This window comes from Balaenoptera musculus, chromosome 13 (genome assembly GCF_009873245.2).
Source record: "Balaenoptera musculus isolate JJ_BM4_2016_0621 chromosome 13, mBalMus1.pri.v3, whole genome shotgun sequence".
Classification (NCBI taxonomy): Eukaryota; Metazoa; Chordata; class Mammalia; order Artiodactyla; family Balaenopteridae; genus Balaenoptera; species Balaenoptera musculus.
Window position 1 is genome coordinate 82,116,833 of NC_045797.1, and position 23,592 is coordinate 82,140,424.

General features: G+C 50.0%; 1 protein-coding gene across 6 annotated transcripts in view; it reads right to left on the bottom strand.

The window, feature by feature from the left end:
• Positions 1–23,592, bottom strand: part of LPIN1 (lipin 1) — a 171,040-nt gene that overhangs the window by 42,133 nt on the left and 105,315 nt on the right. For 3 of the 6 annotated variants that reach the window (XM_036873368.1, XM_036873365.1, XM_036873369.1), the window contains 6 exons: positions 22,454–22,602; positions 22,006–22,092; positions 13,388–13,540; positions 8,035–8,149; positions 6,698–6,801; positions 909–3,595 (listed from right to left, as the gene is read on the bottom strand). In XM_036873368.1, the coding sequence (XP_036729263.1) occupies positions 3,436–3,595; positions 6,698–6,801; positions 8,035–8,149; positions 13,388–13,540; positions 22,006–22,092; positions 22,454–22,602 (768 nt within the window). In that variant the 3' untranslated portion in view covers positions 909–3,435. Of the gene's footprint in view, positions 1–908; positions 3,596–6,697; positions 6,802–8,034; positions 8,150–13,387; positions 13,541–22,005; positions 22,093–22,453; positions 22,603–23,592 lie in introns of those variants that run through there. The other 3 variants (XM_036873367.1, XM_036873363.1, XM_036873364.1) reach the window with 2 other exon arrangements.

The window sequence follows — 23,592 nt, forward strand, 5'->3', positions numbered from 1 at the left end:
TCAGGCATGTCGACAATGCACAAAATCAATAGGAGTTATGATGGCTTTCAAGTGATCTGGGTGAACTCGCCAAGGGTTTTGACTGACTTGTTCAAAATGAGAGACAAATCGGGTACACCACAGAAAGTGTCCAAAAAATGAGGACAGTGGACATGAGGCAAGGGAACCTGTATTGTCTCTTTTATTTTACGTATATTATAGTGTTTTGGGATCTTAAAAAACTTGCTGGCTGGGAAAGACGGGCTGGCCATTTTGTAGACATGCAAAGGGCCCAGCTGAAGCATGCCTGTGATATGCAAACTAGCTGATCCAGAGCCAGGCCTCCTGTCTGGCCTGTGCATCCCCAGGAGGCACTAGCCCTCTGCCTTAATCAGCCCAGGGCAAAGGCATCAGGCAACCAAGGGCCACCCCTATAGCTCAGAGGCCGCTGAAATGATTCGCACTAGGCAGTCCTAAGCTGTTCACCTTGCCCTGCCTTTCCTGCAGAAGTCCCAGCAAAGGCCGTGGCCTCAGCTCCCCCCCTCACTTATCTTTTGCCTCCTGACCACGCTGGTGCTTCCCCACGTGGCCCTGCTGGCGAGCTGCCTCCCATTCTGAGAACCTGCAAGTATAATACGCTTGGTTTTCCTGAGCCTCTCCTGTGTTTTCTCTTGTGGCTGCACCTGACTGACATCCCATTCAAGAACAGGGAACAGAGCCCACCTGTGTAAGAGCCACATGTCAAACACCGATCATAGGCCAGGTCCTGGGAGGCACCTCAGGTACAGCGTTTAACTGAACCCTCCCTGCTCCAGTCACTCCCAACAAGGTGGGACGAGCCCAGGGGGGCAGCCCTCTCCTCTCCTCTCTGTCTTCACCCCTCCTTCCCCGCCGAGTGCATACAGAGGGTCAGTATTTCACCGAAGGCATCAGAAGAGACGGGCTCTTTTATTCCAAATATTGAATGAACAGTTCACAGCGTTAAGGGTTTCGTTTTTTTGTTTTTTGAGTAGAAAATAACATGCTTGATATCACACAGTAGGAAATCAGCATCTTAATAACTTACCAAAAACTATTTAAAATTCACACACCTGATTTTCAGGGAAGTCTTTCATTCGTCTCATTTGTTACAATACATCCTAGCTTTGCATCCAGCACAGTGCAATGAAGTATTACAGTGATTTTTTATCATTGTACCAGCATATACAAATACAGATCAAGCGTTGTAAATAAAATATATTTAAAGTGGCGATCCAAACCTAAAATGGAAAAGGGACTCCTCTTTGAAGATGTCATCATTTTCTCCAATGTACCAGGGACATATATTTTTCTTCATCACGTGTGATGAATGTTTGATGACTTGTCGCGATGGAGGGATTCGTTTCCATCGGGCAACTCTGAAATGCGTGGTCCAAATAGAGCATCCTAGCACGTGGCTTTGGGGTCACTGAGTTACGGTTGTGTGAGCACAGATAAAACCAGCTGGCACATGCGTGAGTGCTGTCCGGGCATGAATCCCATTTTCCGAAGCCACGAGGCAGGTGTGAATGTCACTGCTTCTCCAGGGGTCACACTCTGAACCTGACCCAGACCCGAGTGCGACTTTCTGGAAGGCGTGCTCTGTTTCAGAGGGCAGTGGCGTGGAAGCTTAGCGTGCATCAAAATTGGGGGTCCAAAGTTGCATGCTCTTGCGAGGGAGAACTACAGCTGGTCGTCTTGATGAAGGGCACCTGCTCCGAGGGACAGGCCACCCAGTCTCACAGCCAGATTCCTCCCAGTGCAAGGGAGAAACTGTGCCGGCCTCTGCAGGCCTGTGAGCTTCTACGTAGTTCACAGCAGTTGAAGTTCACCCCAAAATACCCTCGTGACAGAAAGAATGAATGTAGCCTCTGAAGGTCACTAATGGCTATCCCAGGTTAAGGCAGGACTATGTTAAATCATTTTTAATGCCTCCAAAAGGGCATCTGCACATGCGGCGTGTGCTGCTCCGCGAATCTGCGACCAGCTACGCACGGGTGTTTGCGTTTCTCCGCGTGGCCACGCGAACCGCTCGGGAAAGGCGTCCGCTGCCAGCAGAGCCCACCGGCGACAGGGAAGGCAACGCCTCTGGGTTTTCTTTCACAGAAAGAGTAAAACTGCATTCAACTGTTTCACTGTTTGCCTCCATGACTCTAACCGTGCGATTTAAATAGGAGAGCATTTCAACCACTGGAGTAAAACGCTCTTTAAAAAAATAAGAGCTCGAAAAGCGAAATCTTTTACCAAAATAATTCTTTCGCTTTTCAAATTATTCTCTTCTCCACAGCCCAATTTAACAAACAAGTAAAAGAATCATCTTCTATCAGCTTGACGAATGTCACTCAAATGACTACTTATCCACTTGCCCTTAAATCTGAGTGGGAAAAGCTAAGGGAAATAAAAAGTATGACTCATAAATTCCAAAAGAAGGTCAGTGTTGTGAGAATTACAGAATAAGGCTCTTTGGATGGTCTAACACGTGTATCTTTTTAATGTATTACTGACAGTTATAATAGAAAGAACATGGCTAAAATGCTTATAACAGTAACCCAGTCAGAGTAAGGTAATAAATAACACTATCTACAAAGAATATAATTTAACTTCTTCAAACTATTTTCTTAAAACCAACCAGTTTCTGTTGAGAGCTCCCAAGAAACTGACATCATCACCGCCTGGCATGAGCTCTGTGCGAGCCCACATTTTCAGCAGCGCATTGCTGGACAGGTTGCTGGCAGAGCGTCGAACTGATTCGAAATACTGCCTTAGTAATATTTCCTACAATCTGAGCTTAAGGCATCGCAGAGTTACAGGGAGCTGGACAAAGCACATTCTAAATAAAATGTCTGCCACGGGTGCGTTAAGGCATAAACATTCCAGCCTTGTGCCACAAAAATGGGGGAAAATATGCCAGTTATATAGGTTAGCTTTAACCAGAGGAATTAAAAACATCAGACCAGTCGGCAAATACCGCAAGGGCACATCCGCAAGGTCAAGGCCCAGAACGGTGGGGTCTGGAGTCCCTTCCGAGATCTCAGATTCAGGTCACGGGACCCTGCACAGCCCTCCACGTGGCACAAATGTGTCCCCCACTCTCCCAGAAGTCGTGCACACCTGGCGCCCCTCCTTGGATCCCGTCATCCCAGGGACCCCCCGGGTTCACAGCCCGTCTTGCACACTAGCCGCTCCCAGCCTGCAGCAGGCTGGGGAGGGCAGCGCTGCCACGGGCTTGAAGCCTCAACCGGGCATGGCCTCCCCACCAGGGACGCACCCGACGTCCCGTCTAGGACGTACACATCACTTAGAAATGTCAACCCCGGCCAGGGGGACCGGGAGAGAAATGCTCCTCTGCTCTTAAGCAAATGACTGCAGGTTCCCAAACCTATCTTTTAATGGGGGCGCCCGATCTTCACAGGATGTCAAGAGGTGGCCCAGAACGTACTATGCTGATGCAGAATGAACGTCCTGGTTTTCAAAGGGTGGCGGCGGTTCTCTCCAAAAGGTGAAGTTACTGAACGTATCTGAGCAGGGAAAGTCGGAAGAATGGCTCCTTTTCAGCAAGGGGAAAACGTGGTCGACCACCTCGCAGAGCCTCACGTACCTGGGAGGAAAACGGACAACGTCACCGCCTGTGAGGGACACTCGGCCACGCGGGACAGCGGCACGTACCCCGCAGCGGTGCCCGGGAGTCAGGAGGGCATGTGCTTATTAACACGAGGGAGGCTGTTCTAGAATAATCCCTCACTCATTAACGGGAAACCAGAGAGTCTGCCAAGGAGGGGAGTCGGAGACGGCCTCATGGGCGAGGCAGGTGTGACCTGACTTGACTCGAAGGAACAGAAGCAAGAGAGCATGACAGACACAACCCCCCGCCTTGGGGACAGTGGAGACAAGAATCACAGAGAAGGCACATCTTCGGAGCGTCACCCAGAGGCTGCCCCACTGTGCAATGAAAGGGCACTGGGCCCTGGGGTTAGGAGACTCCGATCTGACCTTCAGCTCTGCCATTTATGGGCTGTGCCACCTCCGACAAGTGGCTTCATCTCTCTAAGGCACGATTTCCTCAACCGTAAAGGGAGAAAATGAAAACTGTGCACAGCGTTCGTGTGAGAATTAAATTAGGTAACGTACGCCACGGTAAGATGATGTGAGCCGATGCTGCATGAATTTATTCAACAATAGATCGTGAACACTGCAACATAATTCGCCCTGGCTGATCGTTAGCCTCAGGAAAAATGCCATAGTTGGCATGAGGGTCAAGAGACCTGGGATCTACTCCCGCCTTACTGCTGTGGACCCCTGGGCAGGTGTCTTGCCCTCTCTGGGCCTCAGGTCCTTATGAATATGGACTTGGACCTGATCAGTGTTTCTCAACGCTCCCTGCAAGACTCTCTCGCTCTGTTTTCTGTGTATTCCCAAGAAGATGTTGCATATTAGTTTCTGTGGCCTAGAACTAGAAAAAGAAAGCTGCTGTACTGAATATGCATTCTCAGACCTCCGGGCACCTCCAACCAGAAACTGCGACAAGCCCAGGCCTCCCTGCATATCCTCAGAGTCCTCTCTGACAGCCACAGGTCCCTCTCCAGCTCTAATTGGCTAAGAACCAAAAAGGGCTTTTGAAATCCAAACTCAAGGAATTAGCATGTTCTGAGGCATAAAATAACTTTTAAATAAGGATGTGTGTGTGTGTGTATTTAATAAAGGACCTCCAAAGAACTTATGAGAAACATTGTGCTTGCACAAAATGGGGAAAAGCGCTCTTAATAAGCAAGAATCATCTTTCCTAGGGATTAAAACAAAATTTTAAAATACCCCCTGGCTTGGAGACCTGTCTGTTTGAATTTTGTGGCTCTGGAAGGTGGCCCCTCCCTGCAGGGGGCAGTTCACAGCTCGTCATCAGGGTTCGGGGGCACCAGATCTGAACCCGCTCCATCTGTGTCCCTCTCGGACCAACCCTCCGCGCGCGGGGCTCCTTCAGAGCAGGCAGAGCTCACGCACTGCTGGCCGTGAACGCCAAGAAAGAAAGCACTGAAGCCCCCCATCGGCGTGGGCCCCTGACTTCTCCGAGACTGTCCCAGCTTCCAAGGGGCAAGCACCCACTTGGCTTTGAAATGGTGGTACCGAGTTTGGTGCCAGAGAAAAGTGCGCGCTTAAACTGGGGAAGGAGAGTCTCTCCCACAGGGAGAATCACATCTCCCGGTCTAGGTGGAAGACGACACCATTCCTTGGCGATAAATAAAGTTTCCTCCCCCAAGGCGTGGGCAAAGCGAGCATTTTCACCACAGCCTCTCAGCGAACGGGATAACCTCAGAGGCCTCCTGGGCAGACCTTCGTAGATGCTGGCATCCCCCTGTCAACACCCCTTATGACAAGACTTGCCACTGGGCTGCTGCCTGGGCAAAAACCGTTGCCATTTCAGGGCCGTGTGCCATCAGCTGAGAATTCTTTTGACCCTAAATGGAAATCCGCTCTCTCCTCGAGACGGAGGAAATACTTTGACGTGGGGAACGACGGAGAAGAGGGAACTGAGACGTTATCAGGGCAGCCACTCAGAACTCAAGACAGGGAGAACCCGTAAGGAAAGGGGTGTGGAAGAAAGAGTCCCTGCTGCCGTTCTGCCCGTCAGGCAGCACCGCACGGCCTCCCCTTGTGAAGGATGGAGGCGGGTCCTGGCTCCCCTGCTCCCCTCTCGCCCCACATACCCTGGGAGCTGCTTACTTAGGTCCTGGCCTGGCTATGGGGGAGGGAGGCCTGGGGGGCAGACCCCAGGGCACCCTCTAGCCTGGAACTGTCCTGTTTAAGCTGGATTAGACTCCAACGGGTAAAAGGATCCTCTTGAAAGTGAAAATCTGCCCTAGGGGAACCTAGATCTCTATCAAACAAAAAAACCAATCCCTGGGAAGCCGCTGGACCCGAACTCCCCCAGTCCAACTCCTCCACATGAGGAGGGCCCCAGCAGGCCCCCTGGGGTTGCTCAGGCCAGAGGCCGTTTTCCAGGTCTGCAGGAATCAGGCCAACAGGGGTATGGCCTCTGAAATGGACAAGGCAGGACGACGCCTGTCTGCCCGACATCACCCAGTGGGCAAAGCTGAGGAAGCACTCTCCACTCTAAGAAGTCAGGGACCCAAAGCGAGACATATCCAAGTCAAGGGAGATTCCCGGCCAGCCAGGAGGCCTCACTGCAAACAGTAACCCAGTTCAGCCCACGGCCTCAGGGAGAATGCGCTTCGGCCAAAAAGACGAGAAGAATTCTTACCATCACACAGCCATGCTTCTGGTGAGAATATTATTACAGGTCAGTATGTGAAGGGCTACATAGGTTCCTCCTCTTTAAATATAACTTCTCATGATATTTTAATCTGGCTATATTTCTAATTCGCATTCTGGGCTTTCAAAACAAATTCGGCAAATGTAAGCCAGTAGTTTTTCAAATTCATGCCATTCCACTCTGCGGCAGCATCTAACCACTCGTTTAAGTTTTCGACCCGGTGGGGATCTGATTTAATGCAGGCTGTCCAAAAGTTAGGTTCTGGACAAAATCCGAGACGTTAACATATGTTTTCCTTGTAGGAATTAAAGATTAAAATATAGGCACCGAAGGATTAAAAAGGTATATACTGTTGACCGTGAAACACCACTCCAAGGTCAAGACGATGACAAGAGTCACGACACGGCGATCACAGCGAGGGTGCACGGTACTCACGAGGAGATGTTGGTCTTTGCGTGCTCCTGCACCAGCTCTCCTTTGGGGTTGACAGTGAATATCCTGTTCAGAGACACCCCCACCTGCTTGTACGAGTACACATCCTGTATTTGGTAAAGGGTTAATTAGAAGGAAAGAGTTCACTGTAAATGCAAATACTTCAGATTTGATACAAATACAGGCAGGCCGCAGAGTTACTGCGGGTTCGGTTCCAGACACCACGACAAAGCAAATAAAGCCAATCATACGAATGTTTTGGTCTGCCGGTGTATATAAAAGTTATGTTTACACTACACTGTACTCTATTAAGTATGCAACAGCTTTATGTCTAGAAAAGGTGCATACAAAAAACACTTTATTGCTGAAAATGCTGACCCTCATCTGAGTCTTCAGCGAGTCCTAGCAGTCACATCGAAGATCACTGATCCCAGATCACCGTAACGTATAAAATCATGAAAAAGCTTGAAATATTGCGAGAATTACCAAAATGTGACACAGAGACAGGAAGTGAGCAAATGCTGTTGGAAGAATGGTGCCGACAGACTTGCTCAATGCCACAAACTTTCAATTTGTAAAAAAAAAATGCAATATTTGCAGAGCGTAACAAACCAAAGCGCAATAAAACGAGGTCTGCCTGTGTTATAGAAGTTTCATTAAACTCGAATAATACCTCCAAGTAGTGTAGAGAAAGAATGTCTCTGGATGTGAAACTAGTAAGTCAGTTGTCCTCTCTGGGCCTCAGTTCACCCCTCTATTCAAGAACTGAGTTAAAAAGTAAACCATCTACTACATCCCCTGCAATTCTAACATTCTTTAAGGTTATTCTGTGACCCATTTTCTTGGGCATGAGTTTCAAAAGCAGGAGAATTTTCTGACTGGGAAGTAAGTACCCAACTACATTCTCCAGAATGCTGACCTTTCTAGCAAATTTGGGAAGTACACACAAAATCTCAAAGTATTACTTTTACCATAGGAAATAACACTCTTAAAACTTGAGACATTGAATTCACCTTTGTGCTTTGTGGTTCCATTCCGGTAGAAAGGGTCTAATCCTATTTAACGTTCTTGTTTTACTAATTTAGCAGGCAATTTGGAATTTAAAGTTTCTAGTTTCAAACTTCAAACTGAAACCCACAAGGCCACCTTCAAAGAAAACTAGACGCCACGAAATAATGACGATCTCCTTGCCTTTAGATGCAGGCAAGCGGCTCTTTAGCAGTTATTTCTAGTAGGAGGAGAATCTGGCTTCACATGGGAGTCTAGGCCGGCCTTTCAGATGACAGCTATCTGAACAGACGGTAATTTCAAGAACTCGTATATACCCGACTACTACTTACAGCTGGTCGGTTTCCAAAGGCAGCATAAAAGGGTTCTGTATTTGGAAAAAACAAGTTTCTGATGTCTGTCAAACACTGGACTTTAAACTTCTCTGGCTTCTTTTCGATCACTTCTCTGTTAAAACAAATAAATAATGGGTCAGCGTGAGACCGTCAGCTTCATTAGCATCAAACTACTTTTAACCGTCAAAGGTGCTGGGATACTAAGAGCACTTTCGTATCTTCAGAAGTTAAATATGCGTAAGTCGGCTAAGCCATCCCAGAGAAGCACTAGACACAAAGTGAATCCGTACTTTCAAGTCTTCCCACAAGGAAAACACCCCAGACAAGTGATTTCAACAAAGACCTCCACCAGTCATCCAAGGAACAAAGAATTCCAGGGCACAGAGGAAGAGAAAACCTCTCCAGACTCACTTCCCAAGGCCAGCCAGCATGACCTCAAAAACTAAACCGAAAGAGGTAGTAAAGTATGGGGAAAGTGTGGGCCAACCTCACTCGGGAACGCCAGTGCAAAAATTCTAAATAAGTTGAAAACTTTATTGCAATATATTAGCGAAGACCTAAATAAATGAAGAAATATACCATACAATTGAATTGGAATATTCAATATTATAATGAGATATTAATTCTCCATTGGTCTACAGATTCACTGTCATTTCAATTAAACTCTCACCAGGTTGTTGTCTGCATGTTTTTATGGAATGTGACTCAAATCGCTACACAGACGAACGAAGGCCAGAAACGGAGGCACACATTTATGGGCCTTCAATTTATGACCACAATGACAAGTCAAAGCAGAGGAGAAGGGCACTCTTTTCAGCAAATGGTGCTGAGACAACTGAATATCCATACAGGAAAGAAAGAAAAAGAAAATAGACCCCTAGCGCACTCTATATACAAAAATCAATTCCTGGTGAATTACAGACCTCAACGTGAAAGGCAACACCTCTAGGTGAAATATAGGAGACTTTCCTCACGCCCACAGTCAGGGAAGGCTTTGTCAACACACAGAAACTACAAAACTACAGGGGAAATGATCTGTTCAACTAAAGAAAACTCAGATTTATGGTCATCAAAAGCCATAAACTGGGGAAAGATATTTGTAGCGCTCATAACAAAGGCTATGTGTGCAGAATCTACAACACTCTTACAAATCAAAAGGAAAATAAGGGGAAAGACGTGAACAGGCACTTCACAGAAGATGAAGCCCACATGGCCAATAAACACGTGAAAAGAGACATTTCTCACCCACCAGAGTAGCAAAAATATAAACGGCTGACAACGTGTAGGTAAGAAAGTAAAGCCGTTGGAAGGAACACTTCGCACTGTTTGCTTCTGGTGTACGAACTGGTTCAACTACTTTGGACAACAGTTTGCAATAGCAGAAGAAAACCAAACATGTGCACGCTCTGTGGCCCAGCAATCCTGCTCCTGGGGGTATACCCTGGGGCAACACTGCACAGGTGCCCCCAGAGGACACACACAAGCGGCACTGCTCCTAAGAGCAGAAAACCGGAAGTGGCTCAAGCACCCGCCAACAGTAGAAAAGATAAGCGGGCTGTGGTGGAGTCCAACAACGGGACCTACACAGAAGCAAAGACGAGCCGGTTACAGCGACTCTCAACAATCCTGGGAACGGCATGTTGAGCGGTAAAAGTGAGTTCCGGAAGAACATATGATTCATTTACATAAAGTTCACAAATGTGCACAATTCAACATACTGGTTAGGATTACACATACACGTGCTAACTATTTAGAGGAGCAGGGAATGACTAACGCAAAATCCAGGGATAGCAGTTACTATTACGGCTCAGAGGGAGGGGTGAGAGCACATCCTCTCGCTTTATCTCGGTCGTGGGCAGGCTGGGTTCACTGGTTATTGGATGATCTCAAGGGTCCCTTTCAGCTTGCGTATATTACAGAGATACTGCATATCTATCTATCTATCTATCGACAGATGCCTTGCATATATTTTAAAACTATTCTTCCGCACCTCAACAAAACGTAATTTAGATGATGATGATGCTGATGAGTCCCAAACCGAGTGTCAGAAGCCCCAGCGGCTGGTCCTGGCTCTGCAAGGACGTCTATGGACTCCAGAACCCTCCTTAGCACTAAAAGGGCCTTACAGTCTACATCTCAGGACTCTTATACAGAGACACATGAGTGACTGTATGATTGTAAGTCTCACACTTCAATCCACTGCTTTGAGAGCAGCTAGGGACACTGCCCTGGGCCCCCAGCTCCAGGGAGGCCTCTGCTTTCCTGCCCCCCACCAGGAGGCCAGACTTAGTTTGGCTTGGCTGTCCCGAATGCAGGCATGAAGGGGAAGAGGAGAGGGTCATCAGAAATGGGCTGGTGTTCAACACCCAGTTATGATAAAAGCTCTCCAGAAAGTAGGCATAGGAGGAACTCACCTCAACATAATAAAGGCCATATATGACAAACCCACAGCCAACATCGTTCTCAATGGTGAAAAACTGAAACCATTTCCTCTAAAATCAGGAACAAGACAAGGATGCCCACTCTCACCACTGTTATTCAACATAGTTTTGGAAGTTTTAGCCACAGCAATCAGAGAATAAAAAGAAATAAAAGGAATCCGTATCGGAAAAGAAGAAGTAAAGCTGTCACTGTTTGCAGATGACATGATACTATACATAGAGAATCCTAAAGATGCTACCAGAAAACTACTAGAGCTAATCAATGAATTTGGTAAAGTAGCAGGATACAAAATTAATGCACAGAAATCTCTTGCATTCCTATACACTAATGATGAAAAATCTGAAAGGGAAATTAAGGAAACACTCCCATTTACCACTGAAACAAAAAGAATAAAATACCTAGGAATAAACCTACCCAAGGAGACAGAAGACCTGTATGCAGGAAACTATAAGACAGTGATGAAAGAAATTAAACATGACACAAACAGATGGAGAGATATACCATGTTCTTGGATTCGAAGAATCAACATTGTGAAAATGACTATACTACCCAAAGCAATCTACAGATTCAATGCAATCCCTATCAAACTACCAATGGCATTTTTCACAGAACTAGAACCAAAAATTTCACAATTTGTATGGAAACACAAAAGACCCCGAATAGCCAAAGCAATCCTGAGAACGAAAAATGGAGCTGGAGGAATCAGGCTGCCGGACTTCAGACTATACTACAAAGCTAGAGTAATCAAGACAGTATGGTACTGGCACAAAAAACAGAAATACAGATCAACGGAACAGGATGGAAAGCCCAGAGACAAACCCACGCACATATGGTCACCTTATCTTTGATAAAGGAGGCAAGAATATAAAATGGAGAAAAGACAGCCTCTTCAATAAGTTGTGCTGGGAAAACTGGACAGCTACATGTAAAAGAATGAAATGAGAACACTCCCTAACACCATACACAAAAATAAACTCAAAATGGATTAAAGACCTAAATGTAAGTCCAGACACTATCAAACTTTTAGAGGAAAACATAGGCAGAACACTCTATGTCATACATGACAGCAAGATCCTTTTTGACCCACCTCCTAGAGGAAAAATGGAAATAAAAACAAAAACAAACAAATGGGACCTAATGAAACTTAAAAGCTTTTGCACAGCAAAGAAAACCATAAACAAGATGAAAAGACAACCCTCAGAATGGGAGAAGATATTTGCAAACGAAGCAACTGACAAAGGATTAATCTCCAAAATATACAAGAAGCTCATGCAGCTCAATATCAAAAAAAACAAACAACCCAATCCAAAAATGGGCAGAAGACCTAAACAGACATTTCTCCAAAGAAGATATGCAGATTGCCAACAAACACATGAAAGGATGCTCAACATCACTAATCACTAGAGAAATGCAAATCAAAACTACAATGAGGTATCACCTCACACCGGTCAGAATGGTCATCATCAAAAAATCTACAAACAGTAAATGCTGGAGAGGGTGTGGAGAAAAGGGAACCCTCTTGCACTGTTGGTGGGAATGTAAATTGATACAGTCACTGTGGAGAACAGTATGGAGGTTCCTTAAAAAACTAAAAATAGAATTACCATACAACCCAGCAATCCCACTACTGGGCATATACCCTGAGAAAACCATAATTCAAGAAGAGTCATGTACCACAATGTTCATTGCAGCACTATTTACAATAGCCAGGACATGGAAGCAACCTAAGTGTCCATCGACAGATGAATGGATAAAGAAGATGTGGCACATGTATACAATGGAATATTCCTCAGCCATAAAAGGAAACAAAATTGAGTTATTTGTAGTGAGGTGGATGGACCTAAAGTCTGTCCTACAGAGTGAAGTAAGTCAGAAAGCGAAAAACAAATACTGTATGCTAACAAATATGTATGGAATAAAAATTTTAAAAAAAAGCTTCTGATGAACCTAAGGGCAGGACAGGAATAAAGATGCAGACGTAGAGAATGGACTCGAAGACACGGGGACGGGGGAAGGGTAAGCTGCAACTAAGTAAGAGCATAGCATGGACATATGTACACTACCAAATGTAAAATAGACAGCTAGTGGGAAGCAGCTGCATCGCAAGGGGAGATCAGCTTGGTGCTTTGTGACCACCGAGAGGGGTGGGATAGGGAGGGTGGGAGGGAGGGAGATGCAAGAAGGAGGGGATATGGGGATATATGTATACATAGAGCTGATTCACTTTGTCATACAGCAGAAACTAACACACCATTGTAAAGCAATTATACTCCCATAAAGATGTTAAAAAATAAATAAATAAATCTTTTTAAAAATAACCAAAGAAAGAAAAGAACTGGGCTGGTGGTCCATAAAAATAAACGGTGTGACCAGGACTCCTCATTACGGGAGGTCTCAGGCCAGGCAGGTGGTGATGGTGGCTGGTAGAGGGGCCACTGAGCCCAGCCGAGGTCCCCGACTGGACGGAAAGCACACAGATAAGATTCGCAGAGTCACTAAGACTCAGGCCAGCGATGCAGGGAGAGGGGCAGCTCCCCGCGAAGGAGGGGGCAGCGCGTGCTAAGGCTCAGAGCAGAGACCATCTCTCTGGACAACGGAGACAGTTCAGCACGGCTGCATCCCAGAACCCGGAGGGAATGAGACGGGAGAGGAGGACAAGGCGGGCGGCGAGGAGCCCGTGATGCCGAGCCCGTGGCCTTGGGCTTTCTCCCGAGGGCCGTGACGAGCCAGTGAAGGATGCTGATGGGTGACGAGGCCAGGCCCGCCCTTGAGGCTGAATCTCCGGGGCCCGGCACGGAGCGGGGGTGTCGGCTGGGAGGACGAGTAAAGCAGCTATTCTGGCAAAACCTCCGGTGAGCGGGAGGGGGGTCCTGAGCCGGGGCGGGGGGCGGGCAGGCCGAGCCCTCACCTGTGCAAGGCGGAGAAGAGGCTGCTGGGGCTGAGAAGCAGCGGCCCCTGGGGCAGCACCGTGCCCCGCTCGTTGACCCAGTGCAGGTAGCCCCGCGTCATGTCCGCCATCCCGATGGCCCGTGCGGAGCAGTAGAGGAACTTGTACCCGTTTCTGGAAAAGAGACGAAACGTTCACGCTTCACAGCATCACACGATAGAGCCATCTCGCGTGCACAAACCCTGATCTGTATCTGTTTCAGGAGGAAGGGCGCTGCTCTAACTCCCAAGCAAAAGGCCGCATTCTATAAAACCTTAATGGAGAAAGAAGCCTGAACGCCTTTCCCTGCCGTTTGCTAAAGGACCCTCACGGCCTCACTCGGTTTAATCCTCACGGGAACCTTGTTCCGTAGGTGTCTTCCTCTCGCTTTACAGTTAGGGAAACTGAGGCCGGAGGCATCAAACTGTCCAACTTAGCTGCACCCGGACCGTTCATACATCTCCATCCGGCTGTTCAGCTGTATCCTTCATAATACCCTGATAACATAGACCAGTGAATGCGTTTCCCCAAGTCCTGTGAGCCGTCATCAAACCTGGGGAGGGCATGTGGGAACCCTCACTTTGTAGCCAAGTCAGGCAGAAGTGTGGGTAAGCTGAGGACCTACCACTTACGACTGGTGCCTGAATTTGGGGGGGCCTTGCGGGAATGAGCCCTTAACCTGTGGGGTCTGCACTAACTAGGTAGTTAGTGCCAGAATTAAACTACTGGACACCCAGTTGGTGTCTGAAGAGAACTTGGGAATGGTGAAATGTGTGAAAACCCCACATATCTGGTGTCGGAAGTATCGCGAGTGAAGAAGCAGATCACAGGAGGATTCTTCTGTTAAACACAACTTTATTACTTTAGGAGAACTACATGTCCCTTTTTTTGAACTGCTGAAAACTTAAGAGTCCGAAATGAGATGCTGTGCTATAAATATAAAATATATGCCAGATTTCAAGGCCTTACTCTAAAGACAGAATATGAGATACCACCCATTCAGAGTTTTGATATCGAGTACATGATTAAATGGTAATATTTTAATATATCGGATTAAATACATGAAAAAAAATTTTTAAACCCCATCTGTACACTGATATCTCTCAACTTTACATTCGTAGCCCAGACCCCCCTCCTCTTAAGCTCCAGAGCAATACACTCAACGGCACACCCCACATTACCCATCAGATACCCACGAGTAGTACCTCAAACGCTTCCAGGCACCCCACCTCGGGGGCGGCACCCCTGCTAGCCCAGGTGGGAAGCCCACATCTCAGGGGCCCCCCTGGGTTTCTAGCCCCACCGCAACCCATCGGCAAGCCCACTCAGTCCCACCCGTAACACCATGAACCCCGTGCCGCCCCTCAGTCCCCCCGCCCCCCCCAGCGGCACCTCTGACCTCTATTCCTGCAAGAGCATCAATCATCTCCCTGCCCCCCGCCGAGCCTCCACAGAGAAAGAAAACTTAATACTCATCTCTCCAAAGCCTTGCCAGTTCTCTCAGATATAATCCAAATTCCTCGCCGGGACCCACAAGGCCACTGAGACCTGGTCCGCGCCGTTCTCTCCAGCCCCATCTGCTCCCTGGCACCGGGCTGGACACCAGGTGTTCTCACCGTCCTCGCACTCGCCACACCCCTTCCTGCTCCTGCCGTTCCTGCTGCCTGCACACTGTTCCCCTGGGCCTCCGGGCTCACCTGCCCCCTCACCTCGTCCAGACCTGCTCAGACAGCACCTCCTCGGCGGGCCCCCCCTCGTCCGCCTAGCTAATAAAACACACCCTCCCTCACCCTCACCCCAGGCACTAAGCCCTCGCTCTGCTTTTTTCCTCATGCACCACCGGTCACTAACATTACACGACAGCCCCTTGTTTGACTGTGTCTCATTAATCCATGAGCTCCCTGAGGGTGCGGACCTTGTCTCATTCCTCGCTGTTAACTCCAGCGCCAAAAACAGTGCTTGGCAAGTAGCAGACACTTTGTAAATCTTTGCTGCATGGGTAAATACAAACTACCCGCTTCCTATCTGACTTACTGCTCCACCGTGAATACTTCGTGCTGGCCAAAGGACTTGTCTTGAGATTTGCCTAATAGTATGTTCTTTAAAACCAAGAAACAGGAAAGTGCTGGGACGAAGAGAATCTAGAAATATCAGGTTGTTTGGAATACAGGGATGCATCTGAAAATCAAGCAACCATTTTAATGAAACATCTTTGAGCTAATTAATGCAATCTTTTTTTTTTTTAATCACTATTTCTGTATACAGCTCTTCACATCAAAGTCCTAAACGCTGCCACCTGCAGGGGTCTGAGATGCCAATTTTATTCAAGGCTCGGTTTGCAAACATGCTTCATGGTTTCACCCTGCCACCGGCTGTCCTCACCACACAAGAGTTCCGCTGCAAAGGCCGTTACTAAACGTAGCTGGAAAAGCAGCTCGAGGGGCTTCCCTGGTGGCGCAGTGGTTGAGAAGCCGCCTGCCAATGCAGGGGACACGGGTTCGGGCCCTGGTCCGGGAAGATCCCACATGCCGCGGAGCGGCTAAGCCCATGTGCCACAGCTACTGAGCCAGCGCTCTAGACCCCGCAAGCCACGGCTGCTGAAGCCCATGCGCCTAGAGCCGGTGCTCAGCAACAGGGGAGGCCACCGCAATGGGAGGCCCGCGCATCGCAACGAAGAGTGGCCCCTGCTCACCGCAACTAGAGAAAGCCCCGCGTGCAGCAACGGAGACCCAGTGCAGCCAAAAATAAATCAATAAATCAATTTATAAAAAAAAAAAAAAAAAAAAAAAAGCAGCTCGAGGACATCCTGACGGGAGAAATGCCCGTTGGTGGCAGCAGGGAACACCTCTGCAGAGCCTTCACCCCGTGAAAGCTGTGAGAAACACCAGGTGTTCCCGTCAGTCTCTCAGGTGGCAGACTGTCACCAGAAAGCTTACTGTCAACGGTACCCCTCGTGGGTAAGACCCCTCGCTCAGAAGGGCACCGGTAGCAGGACACAGCAGGCACACCCACCGGACACTCCCGAGCCAGGCTGGGCGTGCTCAGGGGTCCAGCACAGCGCTTCCCTGCAGGAGCAGAGTGCACTGCGGGACCAGCTGTGACGGAAACAGGCCACAGGACGGAGCAAGGTGGCCACGAGGGACCCCAGGGCAGGAAGGACAGCCCTGCCTGAAGAGGTACCAGTGAACACAGGTGCAACACACACACGTGGGTCACACTTATCCCTCCGACATCTCAGCAACTAGAACAGGGCTCTGGGGAGACGCCAGAGGCAAAAAGAAGGCATCATTCCACGGCCAGGCTTAGTACAAATGATTTTCTCCTTTCGTCCCAATCTCTACATCCCTCTTAGAGGCCTGGAGAGATACTGAAATAGATTGGAAAGATTCCCTTTGGGTAACCTTCTACCTCTTCTACTTAATTTTCCAAGATAAGCTTCTATATTGGAGTTTCTCAATTACTAGTTGCCAATGACACGCCCCAGTCACGACAATCAAAGATGTCTCCAGACACTGCCACATACACCATGGGGGGCAAAATCCCCACTGAACGCCAGTGATGTAGAGGAAAGGGAAGTCGGTAGCCCTGCCTGCAGCCCTAGAGGAAGGGTACTCGCCTGCCACCTTAAGAAAGGAAAGCTCAGGGCCAAACTCAGGCTCGTTCTCAGCCCCGCCTCCACGGGCCCTGCCCTCTGGTGCCAGCCAACTTCCAGGTCACGTAGGCCGCCGGCCCTCTGCACCACGGGCCCTCTGCACCGCCCGCCCCCTGCACCAGGGCCCTCTGCACCGCCGACCTCCGCACCGCTGGCCCTCTGCACCGCCGACCTCCGCACCGCCGGCCCTCTGCACCGCCGACCTCCGCACCGCTGGCCCCCTGCACAGCGGGCCCTCCGCACCGGGGCCCCCCACACCGCCGGCCCCCCCACACCGCGGGTCCTCTGCACCAGGGCCTCTGCACCGCCCACCCCCTGCACCGCGGGTCCTCTGCACCAGGGCCTCTGCACCGCCCACCCCCTGCACCGCCCGCCCCCTGCACCGGGGCCTCTGCACCGCGGGCCCTCTGCACCGCGGGCCCTCTGCACCGCCGGCCCTCTGCACCGCAGGCCCTCTGCACCACGGGCCCTCTGCACCGGGGCCTCTGCACCGCCAGCCCCCTGCACCAGGCCCTCTGCACCGGGGCCCTCTGCACCGCCGACCTCCGCACCGCCGGCCCCCCCACACCGCGGGCCCTCTGCACCGGGGCCCCCTGCACCGCCGGCCCCCTGAACCGCAGGCCCTCTGCACCGGGGCCTCCCTTCTGTGAGCGCTCCTCACCCCCACAAACCTGCCCATCTCTCGGCCCCTCCTCCCACTCCTACCTCCACGTGTGATGAGCCTTCCTCTCTTTCAGAACTCTGCTCATCCAGTAAGGCGCAGCTCAGGCGCCGCCTTCTCACTGAAGCCTTCTTTGATTCCTCGCCCTTCCAATCAGAACTCACGTCTCCTTCACGGACGTCTGTAAAATCTGCCTCTCTCACCACACCCCACCCCAGTGCCTCGTTACGGGCCGTGCTGTAGGTGTCCTTCTTGGGGGTCACAGGGTGCCTGACGGGAGGGGCTGGCAGCACCCCCGAGCGCACCCGGAACAGCGCCCGGTGCACAGCGGGTTTGCCGTCAGGCTCAGCCCATCCTCAGGCTTCTCACGGAGCCTTGGCTTGCAACAGCGCACACGGGCTCGGGACTGACTTGAACCACACGACCCAGCGGCGCAGTGCTGCCAACCTAGCCGGGACCGACCGAAGCGATGGTGGGACCCAACTCCGCCCTTTAGGGATGAGGAAGCCAAAGCCGCGAGCGGGGGACGGGTCGGAAGGTCTGTGGTGGGCCGACGGCTGCGGCCCCTAGAGCCCAGGTCCCCGACTCCCTCCCATTCGCCACACGACCCTCTCCCTTCCTGGCAGACAGTGGTGACGCAATAACCTAGGAAGACCCGAGGTGAGGGGAAGAAAGAACCGCTGTGGGCAGGAGAAGAAGAAAGCTGCTAATGAGTCTGCTAATGATCGGTTCCCGTCTTCAGCATCTCGGCTTCAGACGATACATTCCTCAGGCCACAGGTGAACTAATTTATCTATGGAAACACAGGAAGCACTCCTCTCACTAAGTCACGGAGCCACCGATTTCCGGTTCCATGAATATAAAAATATTTATCAAGGAAGGTAGGAAATTAGAGCACTTATTGTCCCTACTCAGCCCCCCGCAAATCCCCATTGGCTCAATGATCTAGATATTTTAGGAAACGGTCCTGCTTTATTTTCCTTCTACTTATTGAACACGTATATTTGAATACGCGGGAGTTTCACATCTCTTCTATTTGTATCTGCTACAGCTCTTTTTAATCAATAACCAAGTCCACTTTTTAAAATCAATAACCAAGCGAGCTTTATATCCTCTCTACGAACAAGGTAATAATCAACCTGACAGGTAATTTCTCATGGGCTGACTTATTCAAACAAGTAATTACATTTGGCAAAAAATAAATACAATTGTCCTCATTTTCTGCTGTTTCCAGGCAAGTGGCCATCTGCAAGACTGGCTTTTCCATTAGAAAAATACTGCAGTGTGTAAAATTTGAGGGGTACCCAAATTCAAGGAAAGCAGCATCAGGAAAGAGTGATCAGTCCAAGACTCAATGAAACGGCCTCTTCTTCCTGGTACTCTATCATGCTAAACATTTCTGTAAATATGTCTCTGGGTAGTCACAAATATGACAGCAACAGAAACGGCCAGCCAGCCTTTGCCAGTTCTCAGTCAGTCCCTGCCCTTCTCCCAGCTGGGGCTGACGAAGACTTGCAGGAGGTGGCATGTGAGACGCTGCCTGGATGGGCATTCGCTCTAACCAGCTACAAAAGCTGACACCACGTCCAGCCTGAGCTAGAACTCTAGGATGGCACCAAGGCCACCAAGCCAGGCCAAGCCCTTGGGTATCAGGAAGCCTAGAGGAGGAGAACATAGAGCTGCCCGGGGCACCGATTCTGGCCTGGAGAGGCTTGGTGAGGACCACGGGGTCTGAGCCAGGCATTACCGGCTGAAAAACTGGGGGAGGCAAAAATCAGAGGTAAAGGCACAGCAAGCAGAAGCCACCACGTGAGCCAAGGTGGGAAGACGGGAAAACGACGGATCCGGGGTGGGGAACAGTCAGACTGGATTCGAGCAAGAAGGTCTGCGGAGAAGCGGCAGCAAATCAGGAACTAGCAGAAGCTGACCCGAAACCGCGGGGTCTGAGAGCCACACTAAGGAGCCTGCCCTTGCTCCCGTACAGAGCCCCTGAAGGCAATGGCCAAGCTGGGGGACGGCCAGAACGTCACTGGTCTAACCGTCCGGGTGCCGCTGAGGACACACATCAAACTCAGTGAACAAGTTAAGCGTCAAGCTCCTTCCTCTCAACCAAAATGAAAACACAACAAGCACTCTGTAGTTCTCAGATCCTCACCCACGGATCGGACTCATTCTAAATCAATCAATCGAGCCAAAAGAACAATCAGGCATTCTTCGGTAAGCTACGCAACTTTATTTTTCAAGAAGATACCTTTTCTAGGAAAACCCAAGAGAGACACAAATCAAAACCAAAAAAAAAAAAAAAAAAGGCAAAACACAGTGCCTTTTTTTTTTTTAACCTTACAGTAAGAACAGGAATAGCTTTATGTTCCAAAACCCAAAATGAATCAGGCTGTGAACTACTCTGTATCCTGACCCACAGGGGTTTCTTTCGACTAAAAATAGAGACAGTTTTCAGTGTCGGGCCATTCAAGGCAGCTCATCAGTGGATTAATCCTTCGAGGCAAAGGGTCAGCCGTGCGGAGGTGGCGGGGAAGGCCCTGAACACACCGCCTACAGGAGCGAGGCCGGGAGAACCTCTCAGGGGGCAGCTCGGGAATATCGACCAAACCTTTCCGTGTGCTCGGCCTTCCACCAGCAATTCTCCTTCTGAGAATCCACCTTACAGCGGCCCTTCTGTAAGTGTCGTACCTTCTCTACTTATCTGTATGCTCGTTGAACATAATAAAGACTTTCTGTGAATGCTTATTGCATCACTATTGGAAAGAGTGAAAAACTGGAAACTCCCTATCGTGTTCAGCAACAGAGGAATAATTAAATACAGGACGGTTTATCCACAGCATGGGATTTTGTACTGCAGTTAAGAAGAATGAGGTAAACCTCACACATAATGAAACAGAAGGATCTTTCATTAAATAATGTGCACCTGGGGCGGGGGAGCAGGTAAATGAATTTTCAGTACAGACGGAACCAAACCGGTCACAGTAGTTCCACTGGTAGAGAACGTATAATACTCGTAGCCGATAACTTGCAGCTTATTGGTAAGGCAGGAGAAAGATGTGACCTTTGTACTTTTCTATTTCTCTCGTTTTTCTTATTTATTTTTTTCAAAGAAGCACGTATTACTTTTAACATTTCTTAAGGAAGACATCCAGAAAAGGAAAGTCAAATCAATGAGCTGGGCATCTAAGAAGTGAGAAGCTTTGAATCCACCAGGAGAAAAGGTCCTCCCAGGCACCTCGTGCCCCACCAACCCAAAGCGTGAGGTCCAGGAGGCCAGAGACCATGTCTACGTCATCATCACAGCACCAGGCACGCAACAGGCACTCAATAAATGCTGGATAAATGAATGGATGAGGAGCAGGAAAGTGTACTTCACTCACTTGTGCTCAGAGTACTGGAGACAGCTTTGAGTGCCCGTTCCCCATCACCACCACCGCCACCGTCACCGCCACCGTGGGCCGGAGGTGCGCACACCGGGACGGAGTCCCATCAGCCCAGGGCACCTCCCGGCTCTAACTAACTGGAGGACAGACAGCAGTGGGGCGGAGAGGTTTCACTTACGTGGGAGACTCTAGTCCACAGAGAGATGGAGACAGTGGGACCAAGCACCTGCTGGCGGTGGTGCAGGGATGGGGACCCCAAGGGCTCTGAACCCTGGAGACGAGCCAGAGCAGATGTACTGGACTTGGAGCCAGGCCGACCAGGGTTTCAGTGCGTCCTGCCTCTTAGCAGCTATGGGAATTTGGACAAATTGTTTTAACCCTCTAAACCTAGAAATGATATTCCTTGCTTCTCGGAACTACTGTAAGAGTTAAGTGAAGTGACAGATGTGCCCGACACACGAGAGCAACTCAAGATCTACCCTCCCACACTGACGTCCCAGGTACGGCCCCTCCGAGCGCTCCCTGGACCAGGTGGGCAAGATGTGCACTGCTGGCCGGCCCACAAAACCTGCTTGGAATCTGGATCTTTTCAGCCTAAAATAACTCCCTTGGTCTACATCAGAGACTACCATGTCCTCACCTGACTATCTGTGCCATTCCTCAGTATGAACTGAACCTCAACCCCTCCCCTAAGGCTGCCACTGCCTTCCTCCTCTGTCAATTTGCAATTCCCCAGCCACTTCCTTTCTTGCCTTTTGGTACTGAATTCAGATCTGGAGTTGGCGGGATTCACCACACACTCAGGACCCTCCCTGGCCAAGGGGCACCCGTCTTTGTAAGTCAGCCCGTCAGCAAAGGTTCTGTGTGTGGATTGCCGTAAGTACTTCGGCTGTGTACTTACTGGCTCACTTTATGGTACAGCTTGGCGATGCCCTGGTGGGTCCAGTCCTTCCCAAGGGTAGGCAAAATGTGGCCAAGAGTATCTGATCTAAATAAAAACAGAGACAGGAGAAATAAAGTTAAAAGGGCATCGTGAAAGGGAAAAAAAAAAAGTCATTCTGACTCATCACACCATAAATGCCTCATTAAAAAATGCAAATGGTATGCACGACTTGCCCTCTGGACGGAAACCCCGAAACTGAGCAACAAAGTCAGGGAGCCACCGTCCCAGAGGGAAGCGACCCCCGATCCCCCACTGCAGCTGTTTAGATCAAGGAGCTATGGCTCCGCGGGCGGCCCCAACCACCCCAGAAACTGAACTGCCTGAGCTGCACGATGCCCCAGAAAGAGGAACTGACACGCTGGCTCCAGGCCCTGGGGTCCCACGGCCCCGAGTCGGCGGGACCCACCTAGTGATGGTTCCATCGATGTCAGAGATGATAACCTTATCGTCCCAGTTCCACAAGTAGATGGTGCCTTCGCAGCGGCACGTGCCCTGGTACTGCGTGGTGACGCTGAAGACCACGTCGTTGGGTCCGTTCTTCAACTTCAGGCTTTTCTGAAAGATATGAACTCTGTGTCCGCTAGAGGGCGAGGCTCAGAGGGAGGGATCTTCGGTTTCTGTTCCACGAGCAAGCGGATCCGGATTTTATTTTTTTCAAAGCACCACCCTAGGCCGCTGTACGGTTCTTTCCCTGTCTTGCTCTCGAGGAGGACTGGTCCTTCCAGGACTTGGGCAACCTGAACCCCAGGCCCCCTCGCAGGCCCCAGGGTAGCGCAGCTCACCCACGTCCCCTGGGGTTTGTAAGTGACAGGCTCTGAGGGTCGCTGCAGGAAATCACAATTTCAGACTGGCATGCACTTACTAGGCCACGGCTGAGCACAAAGGGCCACGGCCGGGGAGATGAATCTCAGTCAAGTGTGAAAATACGTTCCCCGAACCAGCCGTGAGAACTAGTTAATACACGGACACAGACTAGAAGAAAGCAGTCGTCTCAGTTATCAGGTGCATCTCACACCCAGAAGCCCAGAAGCTAGACCCCAGGAAGTCACACCAGATTCAGAAGGCAGAATCCCCTCTCAGCAGCTCTGAATCTCTGCACCGGGGCCCCCGAGTGCAAGCCAGCTGTGGGCAGGAGTCCAGGTCGCCCCCCAGCAGCGCAGGGTGTCAGGCCTGACCGTGCTCTTTTCCCATCAGACACCGTCACAACGAAGCCTGGCCCCCACGAACTCTTAGGAGAGCAGCAGGGCGCAGATACCTGCTCACTGTCTGCTCCTGGGAACCAGGGTCCAGGGTTTACAACGGGCGGTACAGCCGCAGAGCGGAGGACGCCGTGATCAGGATGGCGCCCTGCTGCCGGAAGCTCCCCGAGTCCCATCACAAGTGCTCCAGTTCCCCCAGTTCGGGAGATGCGGTTGACTTAACAAACACATCTCTGGAAAAGTGGAAACAGCCCTGCGAGATTTGGGCTATCCGTCATTCACAGCTCAGGATAAGTTCACGCCTTCAGGCCGCCTCCCGCCAACACTTGCGGACAGGAGCCTCCAG